This window comes from Molothrus aeneus, chromosome 1 (assembly GCF_037042795.1).
Source record: "Molothrus aeneus isolate 106 chromosome 1, BPBGC_Maene_1.0, whole genome shotgun sequence".
NCBI classification, from domain to species: domain Eukaryota; kingdom Metazoa; phylum Chordata; class Aves; order Passeriformes; family Icteridae; genus Molothrus; species Molothrus aeneus.
This window is the reverse complement of record NC_089646.1, coordinates 18,813,222-18,835,088: the sequence shown is the minus strand read 5'-3', so window position 1 is coordinate 18,835,088 and position 21,867 is coordinate 18,813,222. Positions and strand designations below refer to the sequence as shown.

The following is a 21,867-nucleotide window of genomic DNA, read 5'->3' as shown; positions in this document are numbered from 1 at the left end:
TCAGAAATTTAAGGATATATGCCCCTGCTAACAGTTGTCTAAATACCAGTCATATTTTCTTTTCAAAACAAAGGTTTTTTGTGTTAAAAATCTGAACTTTGAGGAAGTCAAACACATAGAAGGCAAATGAAAGAATGTTTCTTAGAAAGAAAACGTGGATATCCATATTCAATGTTAAGCAGCGTTTATTTTCACAAATACATTACAAGGGAAGTCAACATTCTGCAATGCACAATGGCAACCTATGCAAGAGCACTTTTTAAACAGGTGTCCCAATTTACTTTTTATACTTCAGATATTATGAAATGAATGCTAACAAAAGTTTTGTACTGAAAACTTTAAAACAACAAGATTTAAAATAGGAAATATCAAGATTAAAGTACTTTATTGTTAGGGCATGATTTTCAATTCAAATGTATTTCTCTCCAACTCTATCCCTTTTTATTGGAGAATATAGTATTACCTAAACATTTTGGATGTAAAAACAGTCCACTCAAACATACACCTTCAGAGACTGAGAGAATTAAATATTAGTTTTACCTAAAAATCAAAATAAAGCTAACTATACATTGCAATTTGCTGTCACACTAAGACAAACTGCAGCCTTAAAGAGCCAATCCCAAATGGAACTTAAAACAGGAAGTATTTACCACCAACACCTCTGCTACAAAATCTCCATCTAAACTCTGCACCCAGTACATTGTACCTACAAAATGACTGTTCCCAGAAAACAGTCTGATTTCATCTTTCATTACCCCACACTTCTTTCTAGATACTGTTTCCTTGTGTTTCAAATTTGACTTCTCAATGTACCACATCAGACATGCAGATGCTAGCAAACAGCACAGTCTACCATAAATTCACATTTCTTGATGATAGTGAAGGTGCATGCACAGCATGGAAGCAACGCACAGGATTAGAGACAGAGTTTAATTCCTTTAAATAGGACCTAGAACTATGACTTTATTATGTCCCTGAACAATGAACATATCAACTCTATTTAGAAGAATAAGAAAATTGATTATACAATAAAGAACTGTACTGAAAACTTGAAATTCAATACCCTTTATCTGATACAACTTTTAGCTTTAGTATGTTCAATTAAAGCCCCTCTATTTCAAACAAGTTCCCTGCTGCAAAAGTTATTTCAGCAAGTCTCTACCTTTTAAAAACTTCTGGAAGTGAGGGTATTTCATAAAATCCTGTCATGTTTCTCCTCACAATGCCAACACCTGACAGAAAACACAAAATTGAAGTCTTCACTGTGATTTATGCAATACCAAAATCTTGCATAAGACAGTAGGAATAAGCAAAGACATAGCAAGTAAGTGGTACCATCAGAATTACAATAACTGGATTAAAATATTCTTATTGTTTCCAAAACAATATACTTAAGTACATCACAGTAAGAGCTTTGCTGCAGAAATAATAAATCCACAGATTTACTATGGTATAAAGGAACAGTGAGTCAAAAAGGAGGGAGGGGAGGGATGACAGGACACACACCAACTCTGCTCAAGTCTTAACTCAAGTAGTAATACAAGCCCAAACCCTCTGTCTTGCTGTCTGAAAAGAGAACTACTATCCATGACTGATGTTACAGAGTTGAGACCAGTAACCAAGCAAAGGGACCAGAAGCAGATTATATGTTCCTGAACTCCCTATGGATATCTCAGTTAAAAGCCTGGGTTCCTATGAAAATGTGCTCAATCACTCATGTGGAGCAGTTAATCAAACAGGAAAAATGGCATAACAGCAGCTATTCTTCCTTCTAACAATAAACAACCACAACAGCAGCGTGGTGGATTTTTGTGCCAGTTCCATTAGAATTCATGGAATGCAGAGCCAAAAAAATACATTGCTACTTCTTTCCAGCATGTTACTGAGGACTTTTGTACTTGTCCAAGCAAACTAGAGTGTCAATTTATTTTATTTTCAAAACCCTTTTATTTCTTCAGATGTAATCAAAATCAAAATGTTAGAGACTGCTTGATGAAAAATATGAAAAGTTTCATTTAGGAACAAAGCTACAGACAGACAAGTAATTTCATAATTCACTTAATGAATCTTCTCTGTTGGAGATGTTCAAGAGATTCTCACACCAATTGTGTTCCTTGCAGGTCAAGAGAAGAAAATTCAACTTGAAATATGTATGAGACATATTACCCCAAACAGGCAAACTACATGCTAATAAGTGAGGACCATAACTATCACCTGAGAGTGTTGAAATAAATGTATATTAAAAACTGCACACCTTCAGGTGAGGAAGATAAGCCAGTGCTGCAAAGAAAATGCCACCAGGGACCTGACAATTTTTAAAAAGCTTTTGACAAGGTTCATACCAAAGGCTATTAAAGTGACTAACTTAACACAAGATGGGAGGAAAAAGTCTTACAAAAAGAAAATTAATGAACAGGGTACAAAAAGCAAGGTCTAGTGACCAGTCTTCAGGGCAGAGAAAAGGCAGCTGAAAGATCTCCTGCTGGGGGATTGGTGCTGAGACTGGCTTCATTCAGCATTTTCAAAGACAACATGAAGAGCCAAGCATGCAGTGATGCTAAATGTTTTGGGTAGGTACCAGACACAAGCAAGGGAATACCAAACCAAGTGATCTAGCAAAAAAGCGAGAGGTAAGATTTAGTGTAGCTAAGACTGTTGCCTTAAACTACACCTTTCCTCACAAAGCAGAGCTTGCAGCTAGCAAGCATAAATCACTAAGTTACCCAAGACATTGCTGACAGTTCTACAAATCCACTGTACAGCACCAGACTGAAAGGTACCACCAGGAATGCACCTCTGAACATTGTTAATCAAAAACTGTGGCAGCTGAAAGGTACGGGGGGAAAATGGATTGCAAAACATGGTTATGTTCACATGTGCTCCCCAGTGACACCATCTATTGCCACTGGTTTAATTGCTTTTATTAAAGAAAGAAGTGCAAGGATAATACAGAAGTGCATAAACAATAAGAAAGAAGAGTAGAAACAGACAGTACATTGACAGCATTCCTCCAAGGTATCCAAGGAGCTTATGGATGACATGGAGGGATGCCCTAACTGGAGACAAACGCCCATACTATGCAATGGAAGCAGGCCTCACTGACCATCAGGATGCATTGCTCAAGACAATTCCAGACTGTTGCCAGATAAGGCAAGGGTGTTTAGTACTCTCAAGTGCACTAAAAATCACATTATTTTTTTTAACTGATACAGCAGCTATTGTCCTTTAATCTAAGGTCATTAAACAGAGGTCTGCATCTCCTCCAGAAAATTAAGGTGTCTACAGATCATATCTGTTTGTAGGTAAGAGAGGTAAGTGTATGAAAGGCCAAACTCATCATGATTGATGAAATTCTTAAGTCAGTAATAAGTTAAGTCTCTATCTCTCCAGCAGACAATCAGTTTAATTTTTATTTCCTTTAAAACAAAACCAAAAACTCACACAACTGCTTTCTAATTAAGCACCTAGTATTACTCAACCAGAAAACACAAAGACCATAAATATTGACTACATGGAGTAATAGTGCCCTCCAGCAGGGGAACTCTGTACCATGTAAGTGAGAATAAATATAAATCAGCTACAAATAATTTCCAAATAGAGTACACAATTTATTGTAAATTTTGCATCATAAGCTGCAAAAAACAACTGATTGGCTGATCCCCTCAATCTGTACTTCAACTATGAAAACTCCATTCTCAACAGACACAAGCCAACATCTGAATTTTTTGCTTTGTTTTGAATGTTGCTGACTTAGCTTGGAGTGTGGAAAGGCTTCTAAAGAAGAAATAGAAAATTCTGAAGTAGAACAGAAACTGCAAGGCTACTAAAGAAGAAATAGAAAATTCTGAAGTAGAACAGAAACTACAAGCCACACGAGTTACATCATGACAGAAGAAATACTTTTTATTCAATAGATACGTAGACTCAGACTGGAAAACACATCTATTTCAAGTTTTAAATAAATTCAAAGAAATGCATGAATTGAATAAGATTTTTATTAAATCTTAATAGGAAATGGGAAGAGGCTTCCATGTAGGATTAAATTTTACAGACTTTTTTGTAGTATAACATTTTGGCAGCCACTGCTAGACACCCAGTAAAGCAATTCATAATATGACTTAGACTGTCACAAAGTTAAATGGCATACAAACTCTTTTACGCTCCCATCACAGCATTTATATCCCACAGAAGAACACTACAGAAATCACTGAGTTTGAAATGGTGATTACTGAATATAAAAGCTAGCCTAAATCAGTTTGAGAAAACCAATTTAGGCTAAATAAATAAATAAAACGTAATAAAGCATTGATCAATCACACTAAAAAAAATCATTTCCAATAGTTTTATGGGTAGGTATAAACGATCATTGTCCCTTAAAGGAGAAGCTATTCGACCCAAATCAGTGCAATAAGGCTATTTCACAGCTTTCTCATGTTCTCATCAGTACTGAATGCTTCCTTCAACAAGTGAAAGTACTTTACAGTATTGGAGACAGCAGCATTTCATAATTACAGCCCATGTGGCAAGACCCCTCTAGTTCTTCCTTCTCTCTGCAGTCATACAAGCATTGCCAAGCAACTTTATTTCAACAGCTCCTATGCATCGTCTGGTTTCTTCCACAAATTTTCCAGATTAATACTGATGAGTTTCAGATCTATCAGAGACTGCATATGAACCTTCTTCACTTCTCACCCCACTGTTCATTTGACATCAGTAAGAACAGTTTGCAAGGCCTGCAACCAGGTCATTTAGGAAATCTGCACTTAAGCAAATCCTCAGATGAGAGCCCAGGAATACACAATTCCACTTTAAACTGTTACTGTTTGCATAGCTATAACATATACCATGTGTACAACACATTATCAGGTATGTGAGACTGTTTACAAATCACTTTTACACAGAGTTAGTAACATCCAAACAAGACTGACATACAAACAATAAACAAAAGAAACCCAGAAACCCCAAATCTCCTCATAATTTAGCAAAACCCAACAATTTCACACTGCAAGGGAAAAAAAAACCAAAAGAGAAGCAAACTTCTAACCTGCACAGCAGCTAGCTAAGGAAAAGCACAAAGACTAAGAAGCAAATCAAAAGCAAACTTGCAGATTTTCATATGCTGCATGAATTTTGTTAGCCCACTAGGATTCTGTGGAAAACCAAAACATTTCAGATATTAAAATGAATAAAAGGAGGAAATTAATGTGTATCAGACCCATTCTTAGAGACAAAATAAACCCCTCTGTTATCACTTATACTCTCATTCTCACTGGCTCAGCTGCGCAACAGCACCACAGACTCTTTGTTGCCGGCTCTGCTGAGAGCACAAGAAGCACCAAACCAATTAAGGAACATCTTATATGCTGAATTCTCATTTTATTTTTTAAATTTTACCACATACCTAAAGTTAAAATAGCACCACAGATACCTCCAAATATCTCCCTTGAAGCTACAGTTTTCTCTAGATCTGATTAGAAAACCTTGTTTATCTTAATTGTAAAATGACTGTAGATGGAGCATAAAAGCTTTATCATTCAACAGAATGAAATTAGGGCTGCCTCTATGATTTTTTTTACACAGCTTTACAGACAAATATGATGACTACAGTCATCATATCCACATCAATCCACAGCAGTCAAGTAGTAAAAGGCCCACTGGGAAGTTGTTTACAAAATCCCATGTTAGATCAATTACGTAGCTGTGTCAGATACCACCATGGGCACATACCTAGAACTTCAGCAAAGGAGATGAATTTTGAACCACCATAAAATGTAGAGCTTTTGTAAGCACCAAAGGCCACCAGCACAGGTTACCCACTCTTCTACACTAAGAAATTGGTCAATCCCTTCAATGAATTACAGATCAAACACAGAACTACTTGGGAAAAAAAACCAACCAAAACCATTTTTTACTTCTGCAATTTGAAGATCAAACTATTATGGATACATCCTTTAAAGAATTAGTGACACAAGAAGTATAGAGATAAAGAGCTGAAGCGTTATTGATGCTGCAGACAGAAAAAAACCCAAAACCAAACCAACTCAAGACTGCTTGTTTTATCCTTTTTACTGCACTTTGAGTACTGTCAGCTCCCTTGGGTTCCCAAACATAATAATTTCCTACTGCTGTATGTTCTTCTAAACAGCAAGAAAGAAGAAAAAGATAACCTGAAAGAAATCAGGAAAGTACTACATGAATGAATTGTCAGGGAAAGTTAAGAGTAAGTGTCTTTAAAACTACTTAAATTGGTAGATTCCAAAGCACTTTTGTGTCTTGAAAAAAGGAGACAACATTGAAAGAAAAAAAATTCTTGGACAACATCCAAGTAGAAATTTAGTAGACAACAATGCAGAAAACCCATTTTTATGGAAAATACAAGCTTTACATGTCTAGATGTCTCAATCATTTTTATATGCAACAACACTGAACAAAAAGATAAAGGCAGGGCATTTACAGAATAGAATACATTACCAGCAGTTTACCTCTAAATTCAGCAATTTAAAAAAAATCCCAAAACACACAGAAACCTGTGCCCTGCACCATCCCCAGCTACAAATGCTGCAGTTTATCATTAGCACTTCTCTATGGTGACTCTTACAAGCCATTAAACTACTCAAAATCGAAACAACTTTGTTCTACAGGATCCAAGTGAATAATATCAATGATGACTTCACACAACCTTAATAATTTACATCTTCTGGGACAAGCAGAGTTTCCAGAGCTGCTGAAAATCTCAGTTCTATGTGTAACTTACAAGTAACATATTCAGAAAGGAAGTTTTTAACCATAAAGGGATGCAAAGCTGTGTCCCAGTAACATACTAAGAAAAACCACACAATTACTTTTATGGAATGAACTGACATTACAGCTAAATCCACCAGAAACAAAACTGGACTTTCTGATGATATTTTTGTTTGAACCAGTGCAATGGACTATTACTATTATGCCTCAATGCTGACAGCACATTCATGGCCTTAAAAGAAATACAATTTCAGAAATTACTAAAATCCCTCAATATTCAAATAAAGGTCTGCTACTACTATCACCCAGTTGTGTATTATGGAAGTTAATTATTTTTGAAAGCTTGGAGCAAGAAAATGGAAACATTTCATCTAACTGAGAATTCTGATGTTGCAATTGACAGTGCATTTCAATCTGATGCCTTCCAATTTAGATCTCCTTAACACATACTTTGAACAAGAAGCAGAAAGCAATCTCAGAACAGGCTGAGACCATTAGACATGATATTTAATCACCAGCTGAACAACTTTTCTTCGTCAGAAATGAGTGAGACACCAAGGTGCTACATGGCTCCATGTCATTTCACAGCACACTTTTGAAGGTCACAGTGAATATCTTATTTGTCATGCAAGATAAAAAAGTCTTACAAAACAAAGCAAGAATAGCTTACAGCTCATAGTTTTGACAAAATTATCTGAAGAAATGATGTTATAATCACATGCAAGTGAAGTTTTGTCTTACTTGATCAAATACTTCCAAAGCTTGGAAGACTGAACTACTAGATTTTTGCTAAATTGTTTGCAGATGATGCACACTCCATGATTTTAGCAACACTGCACCCACATACTCTAACCTCAAAAAGCAGCAGGGAGGAGAACAGCCTGAAGTGGTAGAAGAGCAACCAAAATACATCTATGGAGAGCGATCCAGCTTGTCATGGGGAAGAACAAACAGACTGCTGACTTTCTGGGCTACCCCTCCTTATTTCCCTCCTTCCTTGCTCTAGCTATGTGCACCTTGCCTGCCAAGAAAGACAGAACTGCATGGGTACAGATAGGCTGCTCTTGATGAGGACTTAAGAGTATTCCTTGGACAGACACACATGAGAGAGAGCTGTCTCTTCCCACACAGAAGGGACCAATCTATGTACTCAAAGCTCCCCAGAAGTTCTATAAGAAAAATAGTTTAATGTAGATTTTTTTTCTGGACAATAACCCATTCAAAGCCAGAACTACAGCAGGATCAGACAAAACAACACTGGTAACTTCCAGATCGCCATTATTTCTGAAAAATAGGTTACTAAATCTATGTCCAAGAACTTCATTTATATAACATACAAATTCACAACTTTTGAACTGTGGTGATGTATGCATTGCATGCCTCGGTCAATGCATTTGCATAAAACAGACCACATAGAAAGCTTACTGAGAGTTTTCTTCCATCTCCAGTAACACTTGATAATACCATAAAAGCCACACAGTTTGTTGTGGTGTTCATTCCTTTTCTTACAGAGCAATGCCAAGAGGTGCAATTCAGTGTCAGCAATTTACTAGAAACTACAGTCTTAAAGGTGCAGCTACCTCACACTTTTAGTGCAGCCCAGGAGTGTGCGTGTAAATCAAACTGCTTTATTGTACCTACTGACCGCATATCATGAAGCAGTCCTGGAGTGGATGAACAGGATTCCTTTCAGAGAGAACTGAACCACAAGGTGTGAAAACAAGAGTGCAAACAGCATGCTTCAACACAAACAGGCATTGAGTCCATGCAGCCAGCCTGGAGTTAGTTCAACAACAAGGAAAAAAAAATCCCCAAAATGCAAACAGTACGGACATCAGTTCCACAGTACCAAACATTGCAAACATTGCATTCTACAGACATAACCCTGTCAGATCCAGCTACTCAACACAGTACACAACAGCTCATCTGTTCCAGCATTCTTGAAAGAAGCCTATTAGCCCAACACATCCAGCTCATCTGGAGAGATTGTGGTTTCCCACAGCCATAGATATCCAACTCCTTGGTTTTCATGTCATGCATTTTCTTGGAGTTGCTAACATGTCTCATAGGCTTCAGACCAAAATCAGGCTCTGTACCCACAGTTCTGACTTTATGCTGCAGCATCATCTACCACACTCATCATCTTGCAGTGGATATAACACTCTTAGTTCTCTGCAGTAAAGGCACACAAACACATTAGAGCCTGGTTCAATACGAAGCTCGTGTGCCATAAGAAAGGCATAAGCCAATATTGAAGAAAATATCCCTCTCAGCATTTTTCAGGTTACATATTTATCCACCATGCTGGCCAGCAAGTCCTACTTGTTAACTCTCCCCCAAGAACCTGAACTCCCAGGGCCTCTTCCACTACCCCAAGGAGCACTCAGAGTGTTTGTTTCCCTGCAATGCACAGGCCTAGCAGAACTTCCATCCCCACCCCTTCCCTTATGTAACCAGCAGTGGAAGCCAAAGCCTCACGCAGCCCTTCCTTGTCCTGACGTACAACACACAGCTCCACACAGCTCAATTCCAGCAATACAGCTGGAATGCATTCCAATACATCTTCACAAATAACTGTTACCTAAAACTTTTTTTATCAGATCCTTTGTATCCAAGAACTGTATCACAAATTTCAAAAGACATACAGAGGCTTGCAGTGCATTCCTGGCTGCAAGTCAAAAAAAGTGGAGGAACAAATAATTCCTTTGAAGCCATATTAACAAGCTATAATCAAAAGCATATTTTGGGAAGAAGAGCCACAGGTTCAACTGATGCAAAGTTGATTTATCCAAAGCATATCACATTCATGAAGGTATCAACTATTAAAATCTGTAAGAGATGATAACATTAACTTGACCCATTCATTTGTCCACCACACAAGCTTGTAGCTCCTCAGATCTTCCTGGAATTTTTCCAAGATGTTAACATTACATTTCTGTGTTCTCATTCTTGGGTAACCGGTCATCATATTACTGAGTCTGCATAGCCTCTGGTTTAATTCTGCTGCTTCATCTGAGTTTTTAGATGAATACTATTTGGTCCTGATTCCTTTGTTGGTTTGAAACTGGCTATATTGAAGTGATTAATGAAATTATTATTACATCAGATTTGTCAAGAGGTTATGATTCTATTTTCTTCAGTAACCACTTGGGGGACAGGGAAATGCAACCTTTTCTCAAGCCCAAGATTACATCCCCATTCTGCTAGGTCCAACTTCTTGAAACCAGCAATGTTTTATATGAATCATTTAAGTTAGTTACATCATCAATTTAAGAACCACCAAAGAAAGGGAAGGTAGAGCAATTCCAACGTTGGTCAGAACAGCAATAGTAACAACATAACAGTGCAAGACCTCCTCATGCTATGGTACTATTAGATCTGATAAAAACCCAAATAGACAGATTGTGTCCTTGTATAAAAATCAGATACTTCTTAATCTAGGTACTCACCCCTAACATTTGGGGGTTGGACAAGAAGGGACCTTCCAACCTCAACCATTCCATGAGCACTTGTAGATTGCTCAGCCATCCCTCTTTGAAATCAGGAACAAAGGTCAGTTATTTAACAGCCAAGACAGTCACAATCTTATTCTTACTTTGTCGTTCCACATTCAGAACCACAACAATCACTTTGTTTAGATCACCCTCTATCTTTGCCATTGATATCAGAAAACTGCAGCAGCTCAAACTTAACACCTTACCAGAGCTGGATGAGTTACCTGACAATGCCAGGAGGCTTCCACAAGGCCCTCAAAATGACAAAACACAAACCCCATATTCCTGCAAGTACAGAACAGCAACAAAACCCTAATAATTTCTCTCCAATTTCAGTGAAAAAATCCACACAGCAGAGGCTTCACCAAAGCATGTTTGAGAGCTACAGCACTTCCCACAATGCCTTCTGCATCTTGTCAGTTGAGGTCAGCATCAGCTTCTGACATCATGTATGAGTTCAACAATCAGTGCCACAATTCTCCCATCAAAACCTAAGCTGCTTTAATGCCTTAAGGAAGCATTAGAGCCATTCCCTATATTTTTTCAAAACACAAGATGACATGTTTAGAAGAAATCTGGCAGCCCCGATACAGTACTGTTAACAAACACAGTTGAGCATCCATATCTCAGATATTGAAGTTACATCCTGCATAATGGAGAAGTACTCCCTCTCCCAGAAGTTCATGAAGGAAGAAGGTATTATCAGGACATGATACAAGGCAATGAAATAAGAATGGGTGGCAGGAAGAGCAAGCCTTAATGAATGAAAGATAATTAAAGAGTTCAAAGGAGTGGGCATAAAGGCTATTGTCCCACACACAGTCAACTCTTGTTGACAAGAAAACCACCTGAACTCAGGGGAGGAAATCTCTAGTACCAGAACTACAAAAAGTGAAATTACAGCACTACAGTCAAAAGCATCCCAACTAACACAATAATGACATGCAAAACAAATAAGCTCCATTAAAAGTATTAAAAAATAGCAGAAGACCTGAAGAAATGTGCAAACATCACATTGAGATATTATGGTAAAAGGCAGCTTTGTGTTGAGACATCCAGGGTAGGATACAGCACACCTGGAATTTGTGCACTTCCCCTGATCCTGTCACAAGACCCATTACCCTTCTCATAAGGTAATTTAAACAGCAGCAGCTGCCGAGCAAGGCACTGCAGGACCACATCCCTTCAGGATGACACAAGGATCCTGTTGGAAGTTTCAGATACAGAGCTGGAGAAGCAAGCAGCAGGAACAAAGGATACAGTGTGAAAGAACCTGTAAATCCACACAGCATTTTCCAATCTTACAGATTCCTATTGAAGCTCAACTCCCAACACTGCATACTCCATTATTCCACTCACAGGTTTATTCTGCTGCATTTCCAGTCTTGGCTATAATGACGAGATGAGTGACCTCTTTAAACAAAAGTACACTTTAAACAAAAACCCTAAAAAAACTCTGTTTCATTTGTGTTGCACTTCCATCAACTTTTTCCTTGCTCCCACACTGCAAGTGATGCAAATTTGCCATTATGACTAAGAGTAGAAATGTGAACTAGAAGAATATTTGCTAAATATTTTGCTAAGCATACAGGCTAAGGTAGAGATTTGGCCCTAGAAGAAAGGACTGTGGAAGATGTTAACAAAGAGTTGCATATCAGACCTGAACATCACTAACAGAAACTAAGTTTTGCATACCTATATTATCTAACACTAAAGTTTTCTTTGAGAATTAACACTTAGATTTTTAGGGTCTTGAAAATGAAACATGAATAGCAGCGCTTGCTGGGTTGTATAGTTGATGGTATTCCATAGTATTTAACACTGCATGCTTAAGAAGGACTGAAGGAAAGAAAGAGATGAAACAGAGTCAGCGCAATCACAGCCAGTAGTTCCCAAAACTGGACACTTATACGTTGCAGACATCTTCCCTCTCTTTTTAGACATGGCCTTAGTGAAATGCACCTGAAAATACAGTCATTACTCTCAAAATCTACAAGAACTACATCAGAATAAACTTCAAGGTTGGCAGGGAAGCCATTTAAATAGGATCAATGCCCAGAATATAGCACTGGAAAAAGAAGGCATTAGGGGTACAGAATGCACTAGGAGACAGAGAAAGAGCAAAATGTCTTTTAGAGATTCTGGGTGAAGTAGCAGCATATAAAGAATTGCGTATTTCATTATTGAGGAGAAGAACACTGATTGGAAGAAAGTAAAAAAAGTGGTTAAGATGCATGTAGAGACACCGAGTAGGGTCACACATAGAGCAAATCATCTAGAGAAAAGAAAGGGCATCATAAGGGAGCCCAGACAAGTGATACAAGCTGAAGATACCAAGCAGCAATGAAACCAGCAACCACATCCAAAATGTACACACAAACCATGGGATAAAAGCGTTCCTAACAGGAGTTCCTGTCTTGACCACACTGGCATGAAAAATTAACTGAAGGTGCATAACAAATTCTTTAAGATAATATTAGGTGTTACTGATCAGAGAGAGGTGAAAACCACACACAATGACCAAGGTACATGGAAAGTAAACAAATATAACCATCTACAAGCCATTAACACAGCAAAGGGTCACAGTCTACCACACGGCATGGGTGAGAGAAATATGAGCCGCAACACATGGTGATTCACAATCTTAAGATAAGGACATAGCAGCTATGCAGAAGGAGGGAAAGGTGAGAAACTGCCATGCCGACGATATGAATGGGAAGTGTGAAAACCCCAGAAGCTACTTTTGTCTGGCTGTAGATGCATTTGGAGAAAATGGGATATGTTCAGAAAAGCAACAGGCAGTAGGAACACACAAAGGTGTGGGAGAGAGAGGGCTGATTTCTGGTGGGGCAGGAAGGAGAAGCAACAGAGCAGTACCTGAAGCAGAGCAGAGCCCCCGCAGCGGGAGGGGAGAGGCTGGGAAGGGACAAGCGCATTGCCCGGGGGCAGGGCAGAGGAGGGTGACAGCGCCAGGCGAGGGCCGAGGGCCGGCGGGGGGAGCCGGGCAGCTGCCCTTGGCTCAGGGGCACCGGTGACCGGCGGGAACGGGGAACGGGCTAGGGCAGGGGGCGGCGGCGGGCGGGCTCGGTCCCTCGCTCACCTGCTGCACCCCCAGGAAGTCGTAGAAGTTCTGCGGCACCTCCTCCACCAGGTCGAAGAGCTCCAGGTCGCCGCTGTCCCAGGCGCGGGCGCGGGGCGCAAGCAGCGCCAGCAGCGCCAGGAGCGGCAGCAGCCGAGGGCGCGGCGTGGGCCGCAGGCGGGCCATGACCCCCGCCTGCGGTGGCGGCACCGGAGCGCGGGCGAAGCGGGGACGTGCCCGGGGGGCTCCGGGGAGGCCGCGCTCGCCGCGGCGGCCGCTCCGCTCTGAGGGGACGCGCGAGGCCCGGCCCGGCCCCAGCAGCGGCGGTCCCACGGCGGGGGAGGGGTGAGGGGGGGGTGCTCCCGGGCGGGCCAATCGCCGCCTCCGCGGCTCGTGACGTCACTCGCCCCGGTAACCGCCGGCGCTCGCGCAATGGAGAGGCCGGAGGGGGAAGGGCGCGAGCGGCTCCTGGCGCGAGCTCTCTGCGCGTGGACGCCCCGCCCCACCCCGCCCTTCCCCCGTCCCGCCGGGAACAGCGAGGACGGACACGGGGACAGGGACACACACCGGGACGCAGGAACACACGCGGGGACGCAGGAACACACACCGGGACGCAGGAACACACACCGGGACGCAGGAACACACACGGGGAGGGCTCCGGTCCCTCGCGGCTGCCGCCGTGGAGCCAGCGGTGCCCGCGGAGCCAGCGGTGCCCGCGAGGCCCCCGCGCGCTAAATCTTGTTTCGATTTCCTCTCTTCGTTAACTCCTTAAGGGCGTGTGTGATTCCTATTGTAACCTATTGTACCCTAAAATCGCTCCGCCCTGCTGTTAGTATCAACCCGATTTTTAAGGTGTTGTCCCCGAACCTTTCGTTCTTTCCTAGCTTAAATGAATGTGAAATGTTTCACCTGGGACGCTAGATGAGAAATTAGATGGGAACTTAATGGCCGAACAATACAAATTATCAGCATTAAATCACTTTTCTCGGGCACAGGCAGACTCCTCGGCACACCCCATCTGTTTCGTCTCTCTCGAAACCAGGCTTGGTTAATAACTCACTCTGGGAATCTTTTTAAGAAAAGAGAGATTCACTCATCTGAAAAATATTAATGAACTAAATTTTAAAAAATAGGGTTTGCAATTTAAGAAAAAAAAAATCCCAAGTACCAATCTTATCTGCACCTGAATTCACCTATGCTACCATTTACAGAACCACTGTACAGTAGAGTGCTTCCTTGGATGCTCCATGGGAATACCAGGATGTGGCTTTATAATACACTCTGCTCAGTTCTGAGTAAGGAGCTGAACCAACACAACCATTATCAATTTTCCAACTCATAAAGTATAGAGTAGTCTTAAGTATTCTCTACTATTGAAACTGTTCCCTTTTGTATAAACTATTTAAATATTAATTAGATTGATATTTAAACTCATGTTTCCATATCCCATATGTATGCCCACTGGGCTTTTAGGATCACAATTCTGCCTCCGGCTCTGCTTTCTGAAGAGTCCTAAACCCATTTGCCAGGAAATGATAATTTAGCCAACAGTGCCTTATACAGACCCTTTTAACTTACCCTTCATGAAAACGTACATTTAACTGTTCATTCTTATAATCTTTAAAAAGGTTCCTCCCACTTGATCACAAAGCCAAAAAACGTTCTTTTTTAGAGAATGACAAAGTAAAGTCATTGGTTTGTTAATTTATCAGCTGCTTTGTTTGGCTGGAGCAACTGAACCTGGTATAGAAAAATTTCTTCCCATGTCCTTATTTGTTAATCTGTTCTGTTTTGCCTGTCAGTATCCACAGTATAAATTTGTTGCCCTGTATATTTACATTATCCTTCCTTTCAAGTCTCAAGCTTAATTGCACAAAAATACCACCTTTGGATTCAAAACATTACCTACTCATAAGGTTGTAGAACAAAGTTTAAAAATACAAAGTATCCTCAGAAACCAGGGGCAAATAAAGAGTTCAATAAGGTAGCATTATTTCCATACCAGGTGGAAGATTTTTTAAAATGTGAGATTAGTGATATTTCATTCCCCTTAACAGATACTTCCAAATTCTCCTTTCCTTCTGACTTGTTCTGTATTTTTCATATCTACTTGCTCTTGCCTCATTAGCTTCTAAACCTCCTTCAGTTGATGTAGTGCGATGATGAACCTTGAAGAGAAGCATTTGTTATTTTGATCTTATGTTTTGGCATTTGGAATGTGTTATGAAAAATCACTCCTTTCAAAACCCACCTCTGGCTGCTCTTGCTGAAACTGTTTAAAAAGCCTTCAAAAAACCTGATAAAAACAAGTCACTTATTCCATACTACTGAGACCAGGGAAACCTCTCCTAACACTGATCACAAATTGCAGGTGGCTTGTGGCACCAGTGCTTCTGAGAACACAGCAGATAATGCATATTTTGAAAGAAATACCTGAGAATTCTTCAGATAAATTATGGCTTTTTTAGTCAAGAGGAATGTGAATTTGGAAAGAATAATAGGGAAAAATGTGCTAATGTTAACGGGATTATGATTATCTAAAATACATATTTAAGAGATCTCTTAATTTAAGTTAGCACAGTTAAATTATTCCAATTGGTTTTAACAATGGGAGAAATTTGAAACTCATTTTTATTCTGCTCCTTAAACCATTGGAACAGAAGGCCTAATCCTGCACAGAACATTTCCAAAAGGGATTTTTAAGAAACTCTACACTATGAGATTAGTTTAAATGTTTCCATTAAAATGGTTCTGTACTCCAAGCATAAATACTGAAATTTTGGGAAGAAAATGCTGAAAATACTATTAAAATGCTAGAAGTGCTTCCATAATAATGAAATCTCCTTCAGTTTTCTTCTTTAAAGTCATAAGAGTAATGAAGAGTACTTCCCCCTTCTCCAGCACTTCAATTAAAGTCACATTAGGCCTCCCCCCCAAAAAAAACCAGTTAAAATACAAGTCAGTTCTCTCTCTTGCCTTCAGAGAAATATTTAAAATATAAAACAAACAAAATAAAATTCAGCAATGCTTGGCCTCTCTATGAGCCTGCAACTACATGTGAGACATCACAGGCAGTTGAGTTGGGAGACTGGTGAAGAAGATTTAAATCTCACTATTTCAAACTCTGACACAAAGGTAGAGGGGAAAGGAAAAGATTACACATGGCTTTTTCATCATTGTCTAAAATGACTCCTGTTGGGAAGCATTAGTAATTTTTTCCTGTGACTCAGCCATGACATTTAAATTGCTAGAAGATCAGAGAAGAGTTTTTAATCCTGTATGTAGGCCCTGCAGCTGGGCAGTTCCTTTCACTGAAGGATGCAGAGAGAGAGCTGTGAAGGCAAGGATAGCATTTCCTTTCTGTGCCCCAAATTTGCCTGCACATGCAGACAGGTGTCACTGAAACAGGTCCACTTGGTCATGAAGCTCTACTTTACAAAGCATAAGGGAAAGAAGCATTTACAGAAATAATTTGTTTAAATAAATCTCTATTCTGACACTAATTGACAGCAGCACCCAAGGCCCAAGGCGTGAACAAGTTATTATTAGCATTTTTAACAGCACTGAAAGACCAACATTCCTCATGAGCCCAGTAGGATTCACACGATCATATTGCGGATAGCTAAAGAGCCTGCGATCCCGGTGTCCCAAGTGAATAGCAGACGTCCAGGGGAAAGAGCTTATTAAGGGACCACCCCTTTTCTTCCTAAAGATAAAGCCTTATCTCCAGCAATTGGACAGCCTGACTGCTCTGCGGTCTGTTCCAGTTCTCTCTTCCGGCTGGTTAGTGTAGGTGCTCGGCGTGGTTTTGTGCACGGTTTTGGGCAGTCACAGGGCACAGGGAGCCTCTCTCTGCTCACAAAGCTGGCTCAAGGGTTCCCTGCGCCCTCCCCCCAGCCCAGGCGCTGCTTCCCACCTCTGCGCCTCTGCTCGCTGCCTCCTCAGCCGCGCTCATTCAGCTCGTGTGGGCCACGTTAGAAGTCAAATGGGTGAGATGATCCAGCTTTAAAAAAAAAAAAAAAAACCAAAACCAAAAAACCCAAAAAACAAACGATCAAACGAACAAAAAGCCCCAAAAACACAACACAAAATTGCTCGCGCACACGTACGTACACACGCACAGAAAGACTCAGATGTTTCACTGATCCAATTCACAGCCCAACCCACGAACAGCTGCACTCGCACGATCACGGGGACAGCGAGCCCCGACGAGGGAGCCAGAACGAGAGGGCAGAGCAGGCAGCAAAAGCCCCGCTTAAAGTGGCTTTTCCACTGGCCAAAACCCCGCAGCACAACCGGAGCCGGAGCAGCTCCCCCGGCAGCAGGGCAGGGCAGGGCAGGGCAGAGCGCAGGCAGGAATTGTCACATCCCAGCTGGCAGGAATTGTCACATCCCAGCTGGCAGGAATTGTCACATCCCAGCTGGCAGGAACGCCGCAGGACTCGCCCCGGAAGGGAAGGAGGCTGTGCTGTCGCAGCGGCGGGGCAGCAGCAGCAGCAGCCCTGCTCCGAGCGGTGCCGCAGCGCTCCGTCCCCATAGGCGACTGGCCTGGCTATTGCCTTTTTAAGGATTTTTTTTCTGAAGTCAGAGCATTTTGCAGATGCAGTTTAGCGTTTAGCCACGCGATCAGGCGAATGGAACGGAGACGGAGAGAAGATGACATCCAGTGTGGCAGTGGGAAAAGAAGGACAGTGGGGACAGGACCACTTTATAGCAACCCTGCCCACGGAAAGATTTGTAAGGAGTATGCTGTTTGTGTACACCAGCTGATACCTTAGGTCAGACGTAAGTCAAAGTAATGAGAAAGAAATGTGGGAATGGGAAGAGAAGCAAAAGCAACAGAGCTAAAAACAGAAAGCTATTGCAGTCCATCAGACATGAAAGAATATTATTTAGGAAATAGCCCATAATGCCTGGTCTGGGCAGCTCAGCTGTCTCTTTAAGCTAGGTTACTCTTAGTTTTTTTCTTTTTCTTCATGTTACATCATTAGTGCCAAAACCCAATAGTGCCTGCTGGGCATGCCATACCTTTGATGCTATTTTCCAAACTCAAAAATTACCTGAAGCCACATTACCATCACACAAGATATGGTAATATACTCAGATCATCTTTGTAGGAGCCATATCCTAATAGTGTAAAGCCAAGATATGAAAGCCCTGATCATTATAAATGGCCTTTTCCCAGCATAAATGTATAATGTTTTGCTGTGTGACATGACAATAGTCTGTCATTAAATTTTAATATATATTTTTCTGAAGAAGAACATGGGGAAGCACTCTCAAAGAGAAGTTTTGGAGACACAATAATTAAAAGACAGAACAAAATCAGTGATTAGAGGGCTAATGGCATATTTTTAAACAATGTATTCTTGACACCTTTCAAAATTATCTGCAGCTAAAATTGCAAATGGGTGACTACCAGTGTTAATTTTGTTATTACTATTCCAAGAATGACATGCTGGTAGTTTATTCACATATGGAGATGCTCAGCATATGCAAGCTGAAAACCTCGAGACAACTTTGAGAAATATGTAACACTATTTAAAAAGTTCTATTCAGGGAACGTTATTCTAGTGGCACAGAATGGGAATTCTCAATGTATGGACAACATACAGAGAGGGGCAATGTAAAGATGCTGTTTGGATGAATATAATTTCCATTGTTCATTTCCAGTAAGAATGGTGGAAATAAGGTATTTTCAAGACTACATTACATTCCTAAGATGTTTATGTTAACCATCCCCCCACCCCCCAAAAAAGTAAAGACATGATTTTAAAGTATTGAAGGTTTCATGCAGTTTTCAAACTATTTTAAATCTATTCTGCAGTGACTATCAAAGATTGATGGAGCTTGCTCATAATAGGATTTTTTCTAATTATGTTTGACACATTAAGTGTTGCTTAGCAGTGTATTATTACCTGTATTCAATGAAGCAATTAGCATTTATTTTTCATTTCAAGTAAATTTTCCTAAAAGTGTTTTGTAATATTTTCAAAATTAATTCACCACCAGGGGGCAAAGAACTATTTCGCTGGAGGGAACGTTTTTTTATTGGTTTTATAGATGCGTGACCCTTTCAAGGTCCTTTTCTACTTCACAGTAATTGCAGAAGTGATTAAAAACAAAAAAGTGTGCAGACCTAAAAATACATCAGAGGGACATCTTTACCATTTTTGCCAACTTTGAGTGCTCTAAGGTTAAGATAATTGTTGAGAGAGAGAGCAAGCTGGAAGCCCAGAAGAGGTGCTACAAGATGGCTGTGATGTGAGCGCTGCTCTGTGCACATTCTGTGCCTCTGTCAGGAACACATGGTGCTGTGTCTTGTGCAGAAAGAAATGTCAACCATGTAGGCATTAAACCAGGTAACAAACAACTCAGCATTGTACACGGTATCATAACACTTATCACAGAATCATAGAATCATTCAATTTTAGCTGATTTTAATTCCCTGCTCAATTCTGTCAATGCTGTTTTGTTTCTGCTTGGTCCCTCTTATTTGTTACTTTGCCAGAGATGAGCTGATGTTAGGAATAATTAAAAATATAATTTGATTTTGCAAATGGAAAAACCATTTTAAATCACCTGGAAATTCTCTGTGAAGATCACACAATGCCATTTGTCAGTACATAAAACTCATTTTCCATTTATTAATGTGGTATGTATGTTAGTGACATTTGTTAGGAACCTTCCCAAGAAAGGAGCTAGCACCATAAAATATTGGAGAAAAGAAAGAGAATCAGGTAAATCCAAAACCAAAACCACCATAAAATTAACTAGTATGACCATGCATAGAGAGACTGTGCAACCAACAGCACAACATGCCAACAGTGTAACAGAAGAGCCTGTTATAGCAAACTCATGTAGGAATTAATCATGGACAGCATTTGGTTTGTGGGATATCTTTTCAATAAAATGATTGAGTCCATTTGGAGAGGAAACTGAAAGCTGTGATGGATGAACATAGAATACACTATTTACTCAAAACTGCTCTTTCCCTGCCATAGGGATTTTTAGGTGGTAGATTGCTGTCCTGTTCAAAATTGTGGATGATACTTTGAAATTTGTTCAGGATGTTCAAAATATTTTCTTCATAAAATAAAGTTAAATTTCAAGTTAAGATAGTTTTCACACTTCAGGATTGCATTAACAAAGTAGTCATACTCTAATCACACAGTGCAAAACCAGCAGAACTAACTAAATATAGGAAGACCATTAATATAATGCATGTGTACAAGTGTCCTTCTAAGAAAAAGCCTATTAAAATTCTTCAAATTCGCCTTTAAATTTAAAAATGCACTTAATTGTGACTAAAAAAAAATCTATTGAATTCTCATCCTCAAAATTCCAGTATATACAGATACAGAAAAGTAATTCCTAGGAAGACCAGTCTGGATCGAATAATCACAACTGTACAGCAAAAAAAGTACATTGGTAGAAACCAATATAAAGAAATAGGTTTGATTATTCCATGGTTATATTTACCAAAGGGCAGCTTTGAAATGTGGCCCACAGCTACAAATGCAAACACATATCTGCTAAATAAGGCATTATAATGTCTGGTACAGCTTTTCTTACATTTGTATCACGTCAAGTAAAGATATATTTACTTCATGATTCACTTGCTTTTACTAAATTAAAAGTTCAATGTTAAACATGTCACAGTATCTTGCTGGTGGTGGATTATATTTGTGATTTCTTCAAATCACATAAATGGCCAAAATCCTTCCTCTGCCTGCACAGTTGTGATTTCCATTTGCTCTCAAGGAATGCATTTCAGAAAATAGAGCCGGGCATGCTACTCTTATTACAAAACATTATTTTCAGAAAAACAAATTACTGTCCAAAGCACTTTCTTTGCCAAAATTCTACAATGTAATTTCTCACAAAATCCCATTAGCCAATACAATTTCTCTAGTAAGTAGTCTTTAACAGAGTTTTAACAGCTCTCACCCACATGGGGATTTTGTTGTCCTTGTTGTGACTAGATTTTGCTGTGGTATGAGTTTTATTCATAACATCACAGACTAAAACAATAAAAAAAGTAAAAATAAAGATTTCTCATACCAAGAACCTGTCATTGAAGATAAAAGGTGCCCTAAATGTGGAGAACCCAGATGGTCCAGATCTGATGAGAAGTGGCTCATTTCTGGAGCTATCTTGAAGCAACATATTTTTAGATAAAGCAGGACTGCTGTTAATAGTAATTTACAATCTCCTTAAACGTTATTTTTTTCTCAAATTTTTTTGACTTTTAAATTCTAAAACCTAAAGAACTGAGCTTCTCTTGCCGTTTACTTTTTTCAGAATCACTTCAGTCATGTAGAAATATTTCATGCTCTGTGCCCTTGAATCACTTTTTCTTCCTCCTCTATTTGCATTCTCTCTCATCTCCCCTGTATCTATTGTATTGTGCTAGCAAATAAATATTAAATACATTGTACTCATTTAGGTCTTAACTAGGCATTCAACTCACATAACAAATACTTCTGTGGGCGAATATTAAACAAGGAATATGTAATATAGAGTGTTATTTAGCAAAATATATTTAATGAA

The 21,867-nt window shown here is 39.8% G+C and overlaps 1 protein-coding gene across 2 annotated transcripts in view; it reads right to left on the bottom strand.

Moving 5' to 3' along the window:
• The window catches only part of DNAJC1 (DnaJ heat shock protein family (Hsp40) member C1), a 108,431-nt gene extending 91,147 nt beyond the window's left edge, over positions 1–17,284 (bottom strand). The window contains exon 1 of one of the 2 annotated variants that reach the window (XM_066561607.1): positions 17,231–17,284. In XM_066561607.1, coding sequence (XP_066417704.1) covers positions 17,231–17,269 — 39 coding nt within the window. In that variant the 5' untranslated portion in view covers positions 17,270–17,284. Of the gene's footprint in view, positions 1–13,335; positions 13,526–17,230 lie in introns of those variants that run through there. The other variant, XM_066561527.1, reaches the window with a different exon arrangement.
• Positions 17,285–21,867: the final 4,583 nt, after the last annotated feature.